Source organism: Rhinatrema bivittatum, chromosome 5 (genome assembly GCF_901001135.1).
Source record: "Rhinatrema bivittatum chromosome 5, aRhiBiv1.1, whole genome shotgun sequence".
NCBI classification, from domain to species: Eukaryota; Metazoa; Chordata; class Amphibia; order Gymnophiona; family Rhinatrematidae; genus Rhinatrema; species Rhinatrema bivittatum.
This window is the reverse complement of record NC_042619.1, coordinates 252,239,064-252,257,147: the sequence shown is the minus strand read 5'-3', so window position 1 is coordinate 252,257,147 and position 18,084 is coordinate 252,239,064. Positions and strand designations below refer to the sequence as shown.

The window sequence follows — 18,084 nt, the reverse complement described above, 5'->3', positions numbered from 1 at the left end:
GCCAAATGATTGTGTCGATGGCTCTTCTGTGGGGCTTCGGGTCCCAGGGGAATACTGATAAGTGTTCATCCAGTCCCTAGATTGGGGTACCTTCATTCTTTCTTGAGTTCAGTGTTTCTTGTTGATTGAGTACAGTTATGGTTGACTGCTTTTAATCAAGTTTTTTGCTAGTTTGTCCACAGTTGCTTTTGAAGAGAATATTGGCAGGCTGGGGTCACTGCAGGAGTATATATATACTGTGAGGTCAGCTTGCTCAGTCTCCATCTGCCTGCAGGGAAGCATAACCCACTGGTCCTGAGTCCATCTGTCTACACTAAGGAAAACAAAATTATGAGGTTAGTAGTAATTTCTCCATTTATCTTGAACCATTTAAGAACAAAAATTACCACACTGATGACCAAGTAGTGGAAGGATTGTAGGATGTTAAATCCTGCAAAGTCAGTAAGATGTTAGCACAAGTGAACAGAACTCAGTAAGATGTTGAACCAAAACTTTTCCTTCTGTCACTCAGTGAATGCAAATACACCAAGATGTCAAAAAGGCATTAACTGTAAAACCTGACACTGCGGTGTTTGGGCGATTCCACTCTTGCCTCAGGAACAAAACAATTTCTTATAACTTACAAAGGAACTGACCTTAATATTATAGTCAATGTTTTTAGTCAGTGTAAGTTTAATTTATTCCAGAAAAATTCCTTTACTTTTAGAAACTCCATTCAAAACCTAGTTATCTTTAAACATGTTCTGCTATCCTCTGTGCAGCCTGATTCAGGCCTCTGCTGCAAACCAGAATACAGATCTCCCCCGAGTCTCCCAAATGGATCTCTGCTGTAAACTTGGATACAGCTCTCTCTGCTGTAGGTCCAGATCCAGATCTCTGGTTCCTAGTCTAGGACTCTGCAGTAAGCTCAGGTATAGGTCTCTGTGTACCCTGTTCCAGGTGACTGCTGTAGGCTTGAGTACAGAAACAAATGATTTTAGCAGGAGCAAATAGGGTAATTGCCCATGCTCCCTAGGCAAATTGGAGTAATATCATTGAGGCAGAGGTTCAGAGATCCTGGCCCTGCCTGGATCCAGTTCTTGGTTTCTGCACTGAGCCCCACTGTGTATAATATCAGCCCTGGATACATATCCTGATACAGATCTGATATAAGCCCAGGTAAAGGTCTCGTGTACCCTTGTTAAGGTCTTTGTTGCAAACTTAGGTAGAGTTCTTTGCTGCATAGCCCAATTAATGTCTTTGCTGTAAGCCTGGATATGTCTCCCCTCCATGCCCCAGTACAGCTTGCATCTATCCCCTGGTTCAGGTCTCTGATGTAAATCTGGGTACTCTGCTATGAGCATATGTACATATCTCACCAGATTACCCAATGGTTCAGGTCTGTACTGTAAGCCTGGACCCACATCTCCCCTGCATGTCTCAGTGTAGGTCTTTTTTTGTAATCCAGGTAGAGATTTCCCTTGTGTACTCTGGTTCAGGTTCCTACTGTGAGCCTGAGGATAGATCTCCCCTTCAGTTTACACTCTTAATGAGTGGTGCTGGTTGGATGAAAAATAACCTATACTGATGCCAACAGCAGCTGCTCCAGTGGGACAGTGTTGAATGGGCAGCAGGCCAGCTCATGTAATTTTACCCAACCATCTGCCTTGCAGTATTTAATTTAACAAAATCCTCAAAGGACAGGCTTCTAATCTGCTCAGTTTAGCTGTTTCCTTCAGCTCTCTCCTGGATTGACCCTGAGTGCTACAAGCAATCCCAGGTTCCCCCTGGGCAGCGCATGATGAACTAGGCAATAAAAAGGCATGGGATAAACACATAGTGGCCGACACTGAAAGTAGTTTGCTGGATAAATCCCAGATTTAGCCAGACAAACTGGGGGGTTTAAAATCCCACCAGTGTGACCACTCCAGATAAATGCCAATTTTCCATAACTGGATAGCAGTCCTAAAATCAGCTAGATAAACTTATCCAGCTAACTTTGAGACATCTGGGTATATTAAGCAGCGCACTTGAACTATGGAATATCCTGACTAAGTTAGCTGGATAAGTTTATCCAAACAACCTTGCTTAGCTAGCTGGTGGCAGAAAATGGACCTCAAAGGATCCCTAGTGGCATGAGAATGGTAATGAAGCACTAGAGTAATCTGCGTGGAGCGGCGTCTGAGTAACCTGCACAGAGCAGCAGTTATACACCCCACAACAGAAGGCCTGGGGGTGACTTGCATAGAACGGCATTTACAAACTTAAAATACCTTGCTGGGCAGACTGGATGGCAAATTCAGTCTTTTTCTGGCATCATACGCTATGTTACAATGTTAGTATCCCAAGTATCTATCAAAACTTCCCAATTAGCTAGTGAAATATACAGTAAAGACTATCACAAAATCTAGCTAAGCAATTTTAAATGACATATATTTCTCTCTATGAGGGACAATCGTATCTGGAGAAACTCTGTGGACTCCCCCTACGCAGAAAACCACACCCTTGTACTCATAGTCCCAAACTTTATCGTGAGCAACTCAACACCTTTTTGTTCAAATCCAAATTACCTTTCTACCTTTTCTTTTTTATAAAATCAAGTCCCTTCCATTCAGTTGTAATCCACACCAGCTGCTCTGAGTTCTGGTGGGAGCAGCGTTTCATGTACATGCACCACAGTGAACTTTAAGATCCGCTAATAAGGGCCACTTTACATCAAGCCCACTTTGTAGATGGGGTGAAATCATGCCGTCTTGGTTGCTGGACTCATAATATGCCAGAACAGCTAAGAAGCACAACCGACATCAAAATGTTCAGAAAAGACCTTAAAACATGGCTGCTTAAACACGCACTTGAAGTTAAGACTCAGTGAATAAAATGATTAATCCCAGAGAAAATATTGACATATTGTTACTCTGGTGAACAGGGTCTGTGCTGTCAGTCTTTGTTAGGCTTTATGTATTATGTTTTCATGTTATGTATGCTTTAATATTATAAAACACTTTCAACTTCGGAATATGTGGTTTACAAATAATTTTGAAATAAATAAGAGAGATAAATGGTTTCCAGTATGATTTTGTACAAATACCATTCATCACCATCAGGTGCCACCTTGAATAAGGCCGGCAGCTTGGTGTGCCAGTTCGGCCCTTGTGTACCACTTCCTCTTCGCCCACGTTTCCTGATCTTGATAATATGTTTTTCTAAGTGAGTATATTTTGTTGCAGTTTCTTGCTAGGAACCTGACAAGGGCCTTGGTTGTATGGACAACCTTCAGCTGTACTACGTGGTACTTGTATCAGCCTTTTCGCATCTCAGCGATGTCTCAAGCGGAAAAGCTTATTCTTCCAAAGAATCATTATTGCTTTGTATGTTTGCCAAGAATCAGATTGTAACCTGGATATCTCTTCTCAGATGAAATGTAGAATTGGCAGATCTGCCCTGGGGCAGCATAAATACTACAGAAAGAGTGACTATATCTTGGAAAACACAATGACCAAGAACAAAAGAGAGAGAGAGAGAGAGAATTTCCTTTGGTTTTTATTGTGTTTTTAAATATAGGCTTCCATACCCTCCAAAGGGTTTAGATTGTGCTGGAGATTTTTTCTGGAATTGTTGCTGGAGGTTTAATGATGATTTTGAAGGACACACAGATGCATTACATGACTAAGTGTTTAATATGCAGGGGAGGGTAGAAGAATGCACACAGATGCTGGCAACATGGAGGACATGTACTTTGGGTGTGCGGTGGAGGGCTGGACCTCAGCAGCAAGAGGTAAGGAGGGGGCCAGAGGCAGAGAAGCAAAAGGCCAGGAATCAGAGTTCCTTTCGCTAGTTCCTGGCACCAACAAAATGGCATGTGAGTGAATCTAGGCCATGGGTGGTTCAAACGTTAAAAAGCAAACAAGAATAAGAGACTAAGAGAAGATCAGGAGAAACCAATAGTTGCAGCTAACTTTATCTCAAGCATCTGGAGCCTTAATCATAATAATTAGCAGTAGTAGTAGTAGTAGTAGTAGTAGTGTAATTAGCCATAAAAAGGACTACAAATCCCAGTATGTAGTGGGGAGGGGGAAGAGCTTTAACACGAAGTTGATCAGCTGTGCTTGCTGGCACAGAGCTTTTGCGGATCTTGTGCTTAAGGCAGACATTCGACTACAGACAAAGGGCTCTCGGTCTCCATTCATAAGAATTGCCATGCTGGGTCAGACCGAGGTCCACTGAGCCCAGCATTCTCTCTCCGACAGTGGCCAGTCTGGGTCACAGGTACTCATTAGATCCCCAATAGTTGATCTATTTCTTGTATTTCAGTCCCAGGGATAAGCGCTGGCTTTCCCAAGTCTACTTGGCTAATAACTGTTTATGGACTTTTCCTTCAGGAACTTGTCCAGCCCTCTTTTGACCCCCATTATGTTAGTTGCTTTGATCACGTCCTCTGGCAACAGATTCCATTTTTAAGTTGGTATTTGTAAGGGTTTGTGCTCAATATGTAAAAAAATCTGCTATTAATTTCTTCAGTGGCGCCCCCAACTAGGGGTCTGTAAAACCTCTAACCCACCCTGTGGCTGAGGACAGGACAAACAAGGCAGTTGAAACAAAGTCAAATGTCTGAGAACATGAAGTAGCACTCCCCTCAATTTACTGATATAGCAGGGGCAGAATGGATTCTCACCAGCTCCTGTTTCTCACCTTCCCTGTCCTATTTTGCTGTCACTCTTTTTTTCTCTTTCATGATGCGATAATAGGGTTGCCAGCTGGCTCCAGATTTTCAGGACAGGTTGATCCAGTCCTGGTTTTACCCCCAATGCATGCTGGGACTTATTCTGGTTTTCCCTATGGCATTCCCTAGGAAAAGCAAGACTATAAATACCTGCAGGCAGGGAAGTAAAACCAGGACTGGATTAACTTGTCCTGAAAATCTGGAGCCAGTTGGCAACCCTATCCGATGAGTTCTTTTTTTCAGGTCTCTTATACAAAGGTTCTTTGGGTCCAATATTGAAAGATATCCAGGTATGTAAGCTAGCTGGATATAACTTATCTAGCTAAGTTACATGGGATATTCAGCGGCACGGCTATGCTGCTGAATCTCCATGTAAATGTTGCTACTTAGCCAGATAAGTTATAGCCAGCTAAGTCAGATCAGCTATAAGGCAGGTCTAATTTATCCAATTAGCTTAATCGGACAAAAATGAATACTGCTACTTATCTGGTTAAGGTGCCACCCTGCCCACCCACTGACTATCCAGCTATTGACTTAGCCGGATAAGTAATTTATCCAGCAAAGTGGTGGTCACTGAACATAGCCCGATATTCAGTGGCTGCCACTTAGCCAGATAAGCTATATTTATCCCACTAAGTAGCGCTAATCACGCTTTGAATATTGGCCTCTTTTCCTCTTTGCCAAATCATGGGCCCTGTTTCTAACATCTTCAAACACAAACACTGTTGGGGGAAGGGATTGCTGCTTCTGAGGACCCTCTCTCCAGAGACACAGAGCATAGTGATAACTGAGATAATATATGATTCTGACTCTATAAATGTGTATTACAGAATATGTAAACAGAGAGAGATCTTTAGAAGTCTCCAAAACTGAATTTGTCAGCTCCATCAAGCACCATGGGGCAGAAAATATCACCCTGAATGTTTTATAACCACCAAATTTCCTTACGGTAATCCCCCAGCGTAATGTCACTGCAGTGATCAGCACCAACTATGATGTCATCACAGTGAGAAACACTAAGTGTGATGTCATCACAGCAATCAGCACCCAGCATGATGTCACCACAATGATTAGCCCCCAAGTGTGATGTCATCACAATGAGCACCAGGCACAATGATATTAGTAGCAGGGCACAGTTAGCCTGTAGTACAGCATTGTGTGAAATGTTTTCTTAAGTATTTTTTTAGAGGATGGCAGAGTCCTGTATCTGTGGCTGACATATCATTCCGAGACAGCAGCATGTACATGGCCCCTCACTGTGGTATAAAGTGATCTGCTCACATGCACGGAGCTTATCTTGTGCACTCTTGTGTGCTCACACATTGTTTCAGCAAGTTTCTAACAGTGATGCAGGATTTTAGGGACACTTTGTAGTGTCTTTGGATTTCATGGGCTCTTTCCTGTTCTTTTTTAAGTCCCAGAGAAAAGCAGCAGGGCCTAATAAAAGCCAGAACAACTTTCCTGTGGCAGAGGGAGAATTCACACTAGCTTTTCAGAGCACTTCTATATTCCTTGGCTCAATTTCCAAGAGCACAAGCATAGCTGCCTCCATCTCTTCCCCAGTGCTGTTTGAGCTGTTATCTTCAAATGTATCTCTGTAGTGTTTCCATGGCATTCTTCACAGCACCAAATATTGCTCTTTCCATCTGCAAAGAGAAAGAGACAAGACCATAGGCACTGTAGGGTAGGCCTGAGATCTTTCGGCAGAGCTGTATATGTGTGTCAGCAGCCAGAATAGCAGGGGATGCTGCAGGGCAGGAGTGAGGTGCATTGGCAGATCTATGTGTTAATTCCGGTTCTCAGTACTGGAAAATAACATGGGATTCTGCAGGGCAGGAGTGAGTGCATTGATAGAGCTATGTGTGATGGGAGTCCTCAGTACTAAAGTAGAAGGGGGGTGCTGCAGGAAAGCAGTAAGGTGAATTAACATAGCTGTGAGTGGGTGGGTGGGGGGGAAGTATTAGTACTGGAGTAGCAGGGAGGTTGCAGAGAAGGAGCAAGGTGCATTGGCAGAGATGTGTGTGTGTGGGGTAGCGGGGGGTGACTGACCTGAGGATAGAGACTCTGGGAACTAGTTGCATTTCTCCCTGTGCGCATCAGATGAGCAGAGTATGCAGTGTTTTCTGGTGAAAGGAATCCCTGGGTGACACTGATTGTACTGCTGAAGCACTGCACCTGTGGAGGGGGGAGATGGAAAGGCAGACAGTATCGGGGAGAGAAAGACATTGTTTTATAGTTTGCTTATAAACTGCACCAGTCTATTTTAAATCTTGTACTGAGAGTGCGAGACTTACAGCACACCTCACTCTGACTACTGATGTATCAGATGTCAGTTCTTAACAACCAGCAAACAGAAATAATTCCATCACTATACATTAAATCACAGCAGCATCTCAGATCCAGGAGGAACGGAGCAGAGTAAATCCCTGCTTAGAGAGACTCCTGCAACTAGCACTTCCTGCTCCATAGAAAAAAAACACGGTAGGAGTATCAATGACAGAATTCACGGCACACGATGAATTAACTCGCTTTTTAAAATCATTTAGAAGTAATCATATATGCTAACATAGTTGACTAAACTTAGTCAACACAGATAGTAATCACCAGCCCATTACAACAGTGTCAGTAAAACAGGTTCGAATCCTGGTACTGGCATTTCTTGTTCTGAATCATGCCAGCATCCAGTATCGACGCGTGCATGTCATTGGTGGTTAGTCTGGCACCTGGTATGGGCATCCAGCAGGTATTAGAACAGCATCACCCAGGAACTGAAGGAGGGCCTGGCTCTTCACTCCAAAATCTTCACGCAGCCGCTTACGCAAGGATGGGTCCAGGTAGCATGCGGCATGGCAGGAGGGATCAGGCTGGGGTCCGTTGTGCTGACTCTGGTTTGCATTCAGCTGCTGGAGGAAAGAGATGCAGATCAATCTTCTCACCAGCATATTCATCCCCAAAACTAAATTCATGTGGCAGAGTTTGGCACAGTGTCTGCCAAGCTGCAGCCCCTGCTCAGAATGGGCTGTACAGGAAAATTGGTTCTTACCTGCTAATTTTCATTCCTGTAGTACCACGGATCAGTCCAGGACAGCTGGGTTTTGCCTCCCCTCCAGCAGATGGAGACAGAAAAAGACTTTGCGGACTTTGTCCTATACCCCTGAGGTGCCACCTAGTGTCTGTCAGTATTATACTGTACCCAAGCAGAAACTATATAAACCATAACGGCAGCCATAACACCACTTCCCCCTGAAGAGCCAAGGAAATGAAAACACCTGAAACTGGCAGAAAAATTGATCAGCTACCGGCCAAGCGGACTCTCCATCTTCCCCCCGGCTGGGGGGAATTTTCATTTCCTTTCCCTGTACGTACCCGGATCAGTCCAGGACAGCTGGGATGTACCAAAGCTTTCCTAACCAGGGTGGGATTGAGAGAGTCCCGCTCGGAGTACACTGGCTCCAAAATAACCAGGCTCTGGGGCCCGGTCGATAATGTCTGGCAAAGGTATACGGAGACTTCCAGGTAGCCACCCTACAAATCTCCTGTGGCGGCACCTGCTGACATTCAGCCTAAGAAGCCGCTTGTGACTGAGTAGAGTGAGCCTTAAGACCAGACGGAATTGGGCGTCCCTGAACCAGGTAAGCCGACACTATAGCCTCCTTCAACCAGCGTGCGATGGTGGCCCTGGAAGCCTTCTGCCCTTTTCTGGGTCCACTCCACAGCACGAAAAGATGATCCGAGAGCCGGAATCTGTTGGTTACCTCCAAGTAACGCAAAAACACTCTCTTCACGTCCAACTTCCGCAAATCCTTAGACTCTGCAGAGGAAGAATTTAAACCTGCGAATGAAGGGAGTTCCACGGACTGCTTCAAATGAAAAGAGGATATGACCTTCGGAAGAAAGGAGGGAACTGTTCTCAAGGAAACTCCTGCATCAGAGATTCTCAAGAAAGGTTCCCTGCAGGACAAAGCCTGTAGTTCAGACACCCGCTTCGCGGATGATACAGCCACCAGAAAATCTGTCTTCAAGGTCAGATTCTTCAGTGTCACTCGCTTCAAAGGCTCAAAAGGGGCATTACAAAGGGCCCTCAGCACCAAATTCAACTTCCATGAGGGACAAGGGCTCTTAACCGGAGGACGTAGATACTTAGCTCCTCTTAAAAAAGTGCCACATCGAATGAGAGGCTAAAGCAACCCCTTGCACCTGCAGAGAATTGAAGGCCAATCCTTTGGCTAAGCTTGCCTGTAAGAAACCCAGGACCTCTGGAATTGATGCCATGGACGGCTGTATGTGGTGGTCTATGCACCAGGACTCAAACCCTCCCCAAACTCTAACGTACGCCATAGAGATAGAAGTTTTCCGGGAATGTAAGAGCGTGGTCACCACTGCATTCGAGTAACCCTTACTCCTCAACCTACGCCTCTCATAAGCCATGCTGCTAGACAAAAGCGATCTGCCTCTGCAAAATAAACGGGGCCCTGACGCAATAGAGTCGGAGACGGACGAAATCTCAGAGGACTGTCTACCATCAGATTCAAGAGGTCCGCAATCCACAGGTGCCTCGGCCACTCCGGAGCCACCAGAATCACCCTGCCTGCGTGCCCCTCGATACAGCATAGAACCTTTCTGACCAACAGCCACGGTGGGAAGACATACAACAGAATGTCCTTTGGCCAGGGTAGGACCAACGCGTTTACCCCTTCTGCTCCTGGTTCCCTCCGCTTGCTGAAGAACCGGGGAACTTTGGCATTGTCAAATGTCGCCATCAGGTCCATGGTCGGTCTGGACCACCGGGCGCACAGACAATGAAAGGGGTCATCGGAGAGTTCCCACTCCCCCGGTTCCAACTAGTGCCAGCTGAGGAAATCCGCCTGGACATTGTCCACTCTGGCTATGTGAGAGGCAACTATCCGGTAAAGATGTTGCTCGGCCCAGTGTATCAAGAGCCGAGCCTCCGTCGCCACTGGATGGCTCCTGGTTCCATCCTGACGATTGATGTAGGCCACCGTTGTCGCATTGTCGGAGAGCACCCTCACCGACCTGCCCTCCACCAGTGGAAGGAGGGCCTGGAGCGCTAATCACACAGCCTTGGTCTCCAAGCAATTGATGGATCAGGAGGCCTCCGTCCTGGTCTATTGGCCCTGTACTGCGTCGGTGGTCACCACGACCCAACAGGGAATCTCCAAATCCACCCCCTGGTGCAAATTGTGCTGTGAAAGCCACCACAGAAGATTGGAACGCGCCCAGTCAGGGGCAGGACAAGATGGAAACCTTGCGAGAGGGGATTCCATTCGGAGAGCAAGGCTGATTGAAGAGAACGCATATGCGCAAAGGCCCAAGGTACCAGATCGATCGTTGAAGCCATTGAGCCCAGGACCGGCAAGTAATCCCAGACCCTGGGTCGAGGTAGAGAGCGCAAGGACTCCACCTGTGACGCGAGCTTGAAAATCCTCTTTTCCGTCAGAAAAACCTTTCCCAAGGCTGTGTCGAAGCGAGCCCCCAGAAGCTCCAAAGTCTGGGAGGGAATCAGATGACTCTTCTCGGGGTTGATCACCCACCCCAACGAGTCCAACATCCAGAGCACCTGCGCCACCGAGGCTCTGCATAGGCTTTCTGACTTTGCTTGAATTAGCCAATCGTCTAGATAGGGATGCACCAGTATCCCTTCCCGTCACAAGGTGGCTGCAACCACCATCATCACCTTGGTGAAAACCCGGGGCGCCGTCGCGAGCCGGAACGAAAGAGCGCAAAATTGAAAATGGCGCCCAAGGATCGCAAACCGCAGATATTTCTGATGGTCCAAGCGTATCGGGATGTGCAGTTATGGGTCCAGTGACGCCAAAAACTCTCCCTTGTGGACCCACGTTATGACGGAGCAAAGAGTTTCCATCCAAAAATGGGGTACCTTCAGGGCGTGATTCACCCGCTTCAAATAGAGGATGGGTCAGAAGGTACCCTCCTTCTTTGGTACCACGAAGTAGATGGAGTAGCGCCCATGCCTTAGCTGCCCTTCGGGCCCTGGAACTATGACACCTAGATCCTACAGGCGCTGTAGAGTGTCTCGCACCGCCCTTCGCTTTAGCTGGTATGCGCAAGGGGACACTATGTAATGTTCCTTGACTGGCTGGGCAAAATCTAAGGCGAAGCTGTGTTCTATGATGCTTAGGACCCATTGGTTGGAGGTCAATTTGGTCCACGCCTCCTGGAAAAGGTGTAACCTTCCCCCAATTCTTGGCACGGAAGGGTGGACCGGCCTCACTTCATTGCGCGGTTTTGGAGCCCCCATGGGACTGCAGAGTACTGTCTCTGGCAGGTTGGCAGCCCCAAAAGGACTGGTTCCAAGAAGCCTGACAGCCGGTGCCCTGGCGAAATGATGACCTGGTGGATCTTGAAGAGCGGAAATGACGATTTCCCCGAAATCTCGCCCTCTGAGGAAAAGAACCTTTGGATCGAGGCCTATCCTCCGGCAACCTGTGGACTTAGTTCTCTTCCAGAGACTTTATCATGTCCTCCAGCTGTTGCCCAAAGAGGAGCTTCCCCTTAAATGGTAAAGAACTCAGCTGTGCTTTGGAGGACCCATCAGTTGACCAGTTTCGGAGCCAGAGGAGCCTGCGGGCGGAAACCGCTGCAACCCTTGTCCTGCCCGAAGTCCACAGAAGATCATACAGGGCATCCGCACTATACGCCACCGCCGCCTCCAGACGGCTAGCATGCAGCGCTGCCGCGTCCAAGAGGGAAGCTTCCACCTGCCAATCCTGAACCTAGCGGAGACAAGCCCGCTGCACAAAACTGCTACACATAGCTGCCCGGACCCCGAGGGCCGAAACCTCAAAAGTTTTCTTCAGCTGCAGCTCCAGCTTGCGATCCTGCAAGTCTTTCAACGCAGTGGCCCCCGTGATGGGAATGGTGGTCTTTTTCGTGACCGCAGAAACCGCGGCATCCACCTTAGGAACTCTGAGCAGATCCAGAGCTTCCTCCAAAAGCGGATACAATTTGTCCATAGCTCGACCCACCTTCAAGCCAAGGTCTGGAGTGTCCCACTCCTTAAACAAAAGATCTGTGACAGACATATGAAATGGAAAGGATCGAGTCGGACCCCGGAGGCCCACCACGACCGGATCCATAGCTCCGAATCTGGAATCCTCAGGCGGAACTTCAATACCAAGCTCCTCCAGAATGACTGGTATCAGCAGTCCCAATTCATACTTCCGGAACAGTCTCACCACCTTTGGATCATCGCCTCCACCATCGGGACCCCATCCGGTTTGGCTGGCTGAGGGTGAAGATCCGGATCCGGATCCTGTCCGTCACCCGGAGCTGGTGGAGGAGACTGATCCTCATCTGACGTGTCTGTCCGAGAAGTCTCCGCCGGATGGGACCGAGACCGGAGAGGGCACTTTGCCTTGGGATCATCTCTGCCACCGGATGACCTGGAGCGTTTGTGTGAAGAGGACCCTCTCCCCGCTCCCGATGTCGACAAGGGTGCCCAGGGCAACTTAGTACGTGATCTTTTCTCTGCTTTACGGGACTTGAAGAACCTTTGCAGCATTCTGACAAATTCGGAGGAGAATGAGGAAGAAGACCCATTCGAATCTTTGTCCTGCTCCTCCTCCAAGGAATCATCCTGTGCATCCGGAACTGTGCCCCCCCTCAGGGGCAGCCGGCCTCCAGGAAAGTGGTGGCGGAGAGGGCCCCTCTCCTAGAGCCGCCAGCGCTGCTTGCTCCTGATCCCTCATGGTTTGCAGCAGAGCCTCCGATCCTGCACTAAGCAGGAAGGGATCCAAGCCTTGCCTTCTCCGATCGGGCCTCTTAGGCTCCCGACGCAGCCTGGTGCTGTCCCTGTCAGCCTTGTGCTGATTTCTCTGCGATGGACCTTGCAGGCCGCGCCACGAGGCATATCCCCGGCCTCGATTTAATTGGTACCCGAAAAAAGAATCGCAGCGACTGAGGTGATTTCCCGGTTAAAAAACAGGCTGGGAAAGCGATGAAAAACGGCGAAAACGGAGCAGACGCTAGGCCGGAGCACCCAAGACAAGAAAATACAACTTTTAAATCTTTTTTACCTGGTCGGGATGGGTCCCGCTGAGGGAGAGTGAGCCAGGACCCTTGGTATCACCCTCAGCCGCGGCAGTTTCAGGGTCACCAACCCTCAAATACCAGGGGGGATGGTCCCACCAGGACCTGCCGACCCCCTGGGAGGCTAAATGCCACAATCTCTGTGAACACATTTTTTTTTTCAAACTAATTTAAAGATAAAGGGACAGTAACCTAAACCTTCCTCTGAAAAATACCTGTGCCAACCAAACCAAAATCAGAGAAATTTAAACCTAACACCAGACACTAGGCTTTGCACCTCCACCATCTGCTGGAGACAGAAAAATACTGACAGACACTAGGTGACACCTCAGGGGTATAGGACAGAGTCCGCAAAGTCTTTTTCTGTCTCCATCTGCTGGCGGGGAGGCAAATCCCAGTTGTCCTGGACTGATCCGGGTACGTACAGGGGAATATGCTGATTTTGAACAGATGGGGCCATGCCGTTCCCTCCCTGGTGGTCCTGGGTCTGCACAGACAGGGCTGTACTGCTTCCTCCCGGCTGTGTTGTGCAGAGCTGGATACACAAACCCAGGCGACCTCTTACCTTTTGCAGGAATGACTGGATGCACTTAGAGTCCTCTGCTTGGAAGATATGCCACAGTGCTCCTGGTCTGCTCTTTGACTCCCAGAGACGCTCCTTTAGGGCACCGTCCATTCCATCAGCTTCTACCCTCTGTAGAATCTCTGCAAAACCAGACAGAGAGTGTTAGAGTGTGACGCAGCTGCTGTTACCCGTTGCAGCCCCAGCAAACTGTCTATCAGCACATGTCCATGTTATACTGTGATGTGGTCGCCCCATCACCAAACTGTGTGGAAGTCCATTGTCCACTTTCTAAATGTGGAGTGTGCTGAAGCCATCATGCGGTTTGAACTGTGCTGGACAGGCGGATCCCATGAGAGCAGGGACGGATTTAGGACTTGGGTGCCCATAGGCAGGATTGGATAGTGGGGGGGGGGGGGGGGATCCTGGAAATCAGATACTGGGTGAAGTCCATCTACCTCCACTGCTTTCAGAGTTCCAGAGTGTTGTAGCAATGGTTCTCTGAAGTGGATAGCTACAGCAGACTCCTCCTTGACCTGGGTATTTGGTGCCTTCAGCACCCTAGGCAATTGCCTATATTGCCTATGGCTATATCCGGGCCTGTATGGGAGTACAACAGGACCTGCCTGCCCTATGTGATCAAAAAGCAGGAGAGCTGCTGCACTTGCCACGGATAGAACATGAGAAGACTCCCACACAGCTTAGAGGGAACATCGCTCCTGAGATTCATTGCCCTTGAACCTAGCATTCTCCCTTTCTCCAAAATGGGAGCATAAAGGAAGGAAGTTACCAACAGGTCTGAATCTCACCTTATGTGCAAAGATCCAGACCTGAACTTTGCCGGATAGCATACCAGTTCACTGAGAGAGTACTCATACCTGAGTGGATATTGTGCCAGTCTCAGAGAGAGAGAGAGAGAGACAGAGAGAGACAACTTAATGTTTACTGTTTCGGTTACAAGGAGAGAAAACTCATACTTTGCTGGATACCATACTGGACACAGAAAGAAAAGATTCATACCTGGGTGAATACCATGCTGCTCACAGGGAGGGAAGACTCATACCTTGCTAGATACCACGCTGGTCACACAGAGAGAAAATTCATACCTGGGTGGATAGCATGCTGGTCACAGAATGAGAAAGGATTCATATTTGGTTGGCTACAGGCCAGTCACAGAGAGAGAAGACTCATACCTTGCTGGATACTGTGCCGGTCACAGAGAGGACTTGTCTCCACATACACCAAGATGTTGAGAAAATCAGCAGCCTGTGCTGTGAGGGGCTTTGTCCCAATGTTCCTGTCATCAGCTTTCTCGCCTACAAAATGTTAAAAAGTGAGACACACTGAGCCTGAATAAGACCTTGTGCTCTGATCCTCATCATAGCTCCTCTCGTCCTTCTCGCAGAGATCTGATCAGACTCTTACAATTTCAAAAAGTTAAACGCAAGTTAAAACAGAAAGTGAGGAAAGTATACATTTTGAATACTTGGTGCAGAGCCTGTAGACCAGCTTAGAAACGAGGTCCAAAATATCAAACATAACATCTCCATTTGTTTACCTCCATGAATAGAAGAACATGCAGGCAGATGGAGACTGGATAAGTGGGTCTTCCGTGAGGACAATAGATGACCAATAGAAAAAGGGTATGCCCAATAAATGTAAAAAATCAAACTATAATATTAGCAAGACTACCATAATAGAAAAATTATAAAGAGAAAGAAACTATATAAAAATAGAGTGAAACACAGCCTAACTCATACCTACACCACATTTCAGAGATTCACTCAAAAACAGTGCCAAGAAAGTAATCATTGGGTGCTGTGAAAAAATGTAATCTCGAAAAACCTTCCTCAATTTCTGTTTATTCTGAAAAAAAAAGTATTATTCTTTTATGTATCCTACACAAATCATTGTGATGTGCTACACAGTTCACATATCAATTAATATGGTGGAATATTGTCAGTCATAGAACCAAAGTCCCATTACACCAAAAATGTACTTATAGTCTCCCAGTTCACTATGTGCAAAAATGAAATCCCAATTGTATTAGAGATCCTTGTGATATCCTGACAGAGAGCTCGTTTCACCATAGTTAGTGGCTTCATCAGGGGAATAATAAGTTTAATGCATGAACTACTCAACTGACGGTGGGTCTTCAGAGATCCATATTGTGCATACTGTTTTTGGGTGCTTCACTGAAATATAGTGTAGCTATGAGTTAGGATGTGTTTTCACTTTATTTTTATATAATTTCTTGCTCTATATAATTTTTCTGTTATGGTAGTAATGCCAATATTATAGTTTGATTTTTTTTTTACATTAATTGGGAATACCCTTTTTCTATTGGTTGTTTTGATATTCGGTTTCCCGTGGCTTATTTTTTGCCTTTTGTTGTTACCTTGTGGACAATGGATATGACAGATGGTGTGTCATATGGATGAACAGAACGCAACAGATACAAGTAGCACAGGCGGACATGCCTTCTTTTTCTGCTCATGCATCGTGCTGCTTATCCTTTTTCCTACCGTTTACGCGCATCCACATATCCTATCACCGGCCGTGTTTTCTCTTTACACCAGGCCTCTGCCTGCTGAACTAGTGGCGTGATGTATATTGTCCCTTGCCCCTGTCCTTTGCTCTATGTGGGCAAAACTACTTGGGCGCTAAAAACACGTATTTTTGAAAAATCTGAGCTGCATGCGCAATGCTGGCGATGAAGACCCTCTGGTTTCACACTGGCGCGAGTTCCAGCCTTGCATTGAGGATCTCTGGTTTTTGGCTATTGTGGTCCCTTCTCCGCGTATCTGCGGTGGCACTTTTAGTGAAAGGCTCATCTGGAGGGAACAGTGGTGGATTATTACATTGGATGCATTGCACCCTTCAAGTCTTAATCGGGAGATTGAGTGGTCGGTGTTCTTTTGATTCCCTTTTACTCCTTTTGTCGGTTTAATTCCTCATTGGATGCCTTGTTCCACGTGACTTTTGGCGCGGTTTTCAGGGTACCCCCGCCCCCAAACACAAGCTTTATATCGGGCGATGCTGGTTTTGCGGATTTTTCTCTCACAACTAAGGTGCTCAATTGATGTTTCTGTAAGCGATGTATTACTGGGGTATGTATTCTTCCTGTGTTTGTGTTAAGCTAGGCTCATCACATTATCATGCTCCTTCCTTAATTTCTTTAATTTGTTTTCTCTTCATTTCTTTGGCACACTTTAGGGTTTCCACTTCCTGCACCCGACTGCCAGTGCTTTTTTTTAACTTTTTTTTTTTTTTTTAAAGAGTTGTTCTTCCTACTTAATATCCCAACGATATTAAGTAGGAGGCAGTACAGAATTTAGTGATCAGAATTTAGCGATCAGAAATTAACGCCTGCCCTCCTACTTAATATTTTTGGGATATTAAGTAGGCGGAACAATTCTTTAAAAACATTTAAAAAAAAAAAGCTCAACAAAAGCACAGGCAGTCGGGTGCAGGAAGCGGACGCTCAGTTGACAAGTGTCGGGCACTTAATATTAATTTATTCACTCCTTCACTTATTGCCCCATTGGTCCTTTTCACTCCCCTTTCAGGACAGCCTTCTGAAAGGGGATTGGTCCTGTCACTTACATGTGCTGATCATGTGGTGACCCCGTTACAACCATTTTTGGCTCTGTGAGCGACACTGTGGTACATCATGCTGCTGTTAGAGCCTCTTGTTTTTATCTTGGTCCAATGTAATTACCATGGCTTCCTTTTATCAGGTTTATTTCTCATATCTTTAATTTAGTGCCTTAAGCCACCAAGTTTTTTAGCGTCTTCTTCCATAATTTAGTATGTTTATACTTTGTAGCCTGCCCTTTGGATTCTGTCTTTGGATCCTAGTTTTGTCTCAGTTTATTCTTATTTCTATTCTTTTACAGTTTGGGCTTCTGTCCCTCCTGACGCAGCCAAAACGAGGTCTGTTTCGGGTGACCGAAATCTGTTCACCCTTTCACAACTGGATAACAAAAGATGGAACTGCTTGGCAACACTGGATATTTATTACTGTGTGTGCCGCTCTTCTCCTCCACCTTTGCTTTGCTGATTTTCTTGGACTGTGGAGTTTCATGGTTACATTGGTTTCCAGTGATACGTTCAGCTCCTCAGAACAAGACTTCAATTCCCTTTTATTGGATGCGCCCCTGTTCTCTGAGACAACTTCTGCTCTTTCCTCTGCTTCTTGATCGGAAGCCATTTTGTTTCAGAATTACACGCGGCAACGCTGGGTGGAATATTGCAGAGTGAGATGCATTTCCCGCGGCCTTTGGGTTTGGAAGGAGCCTCGACTACACACTGAAGATCCTGAGTTCCTGTCCAGACGGAACCAGATTTTATACAAGTGTTCATTTGATCTTATGAACTTGATTGCTGAAACAACCAAGCGTGCAGCGATTACCTATCAGGAGAAGGCAAATGCACAATTGGACAACCTGAAAATACAGATCTCAGCTGATTCCTTCATTGAATAGTTGGCCAACTTTAAAAAAGAACTTGAAGAAATTTCACTCGGACCTAAAGGCCTCTATACATAAGAAGTTTCTAAGGCATGAGCTAGATTACACAAGGGGTTTTCGTAACCCTGGATGTTGTCGTCTCGACCGTCACGCAAACAAGTTACTTTTGACAGCTCATCTGATGACTCCTCCAGCGACAAGCTATGTCCCGCCTCCCATCATCCCTCCTCTACCACCACTACTGCATCATCTGCTCCTTTGTCTTCTGCTTTTTCTCAGCT

The 18,084-nt window shown here is 46.6% G+C and overlaps 1 protein-coding gene across 6 annotated transcripts in view; it reads right to left on the bottom strand.

Annotated features, from left to right (window-relative positions):
- Positions 1-3,504: 3,504 nt before the first annotated feature.
- Positions 3,505-18,084, bottom strand: part of HR (HR lysine demethylase and nuclear receptor corepressor) — a 92,423-nt gene continuing 77,843 nt past the window's right edge. For 5 of the 6 annotated variants that reach the window (XM_029603830.1, XM_029603833.1, XM_029603829.1 and 2 more), the window contains 5 exons: positions 14,525-14,647; positions 13,335-13,474; positions 7,423-7,602; positions 6,749-6,874; positions 3,505-6,345 (listed from right to left, as the gene is read on the bottom strand). In XM_029603830.1, coding sequence (XP_029459690.1) covers positions 6,283-6,345; positions 6,749-6,874; positions 7,423-7,602; positions 13,335-13,474; positions 14,525-14,647 — 632 coding nt within the window. In that variant the 3' untranslated portion in view covers positions 3,505-6,282. The remainder of the gene's footprint in view (positions 6,346-6,748; positions 6,875-7,422; positions 7,603-13,334; positions 13,475-14,524; positions 14,648-18,084) is intronic. The other variant, XM_029603834.1, reaches the window with a different exon arrangement.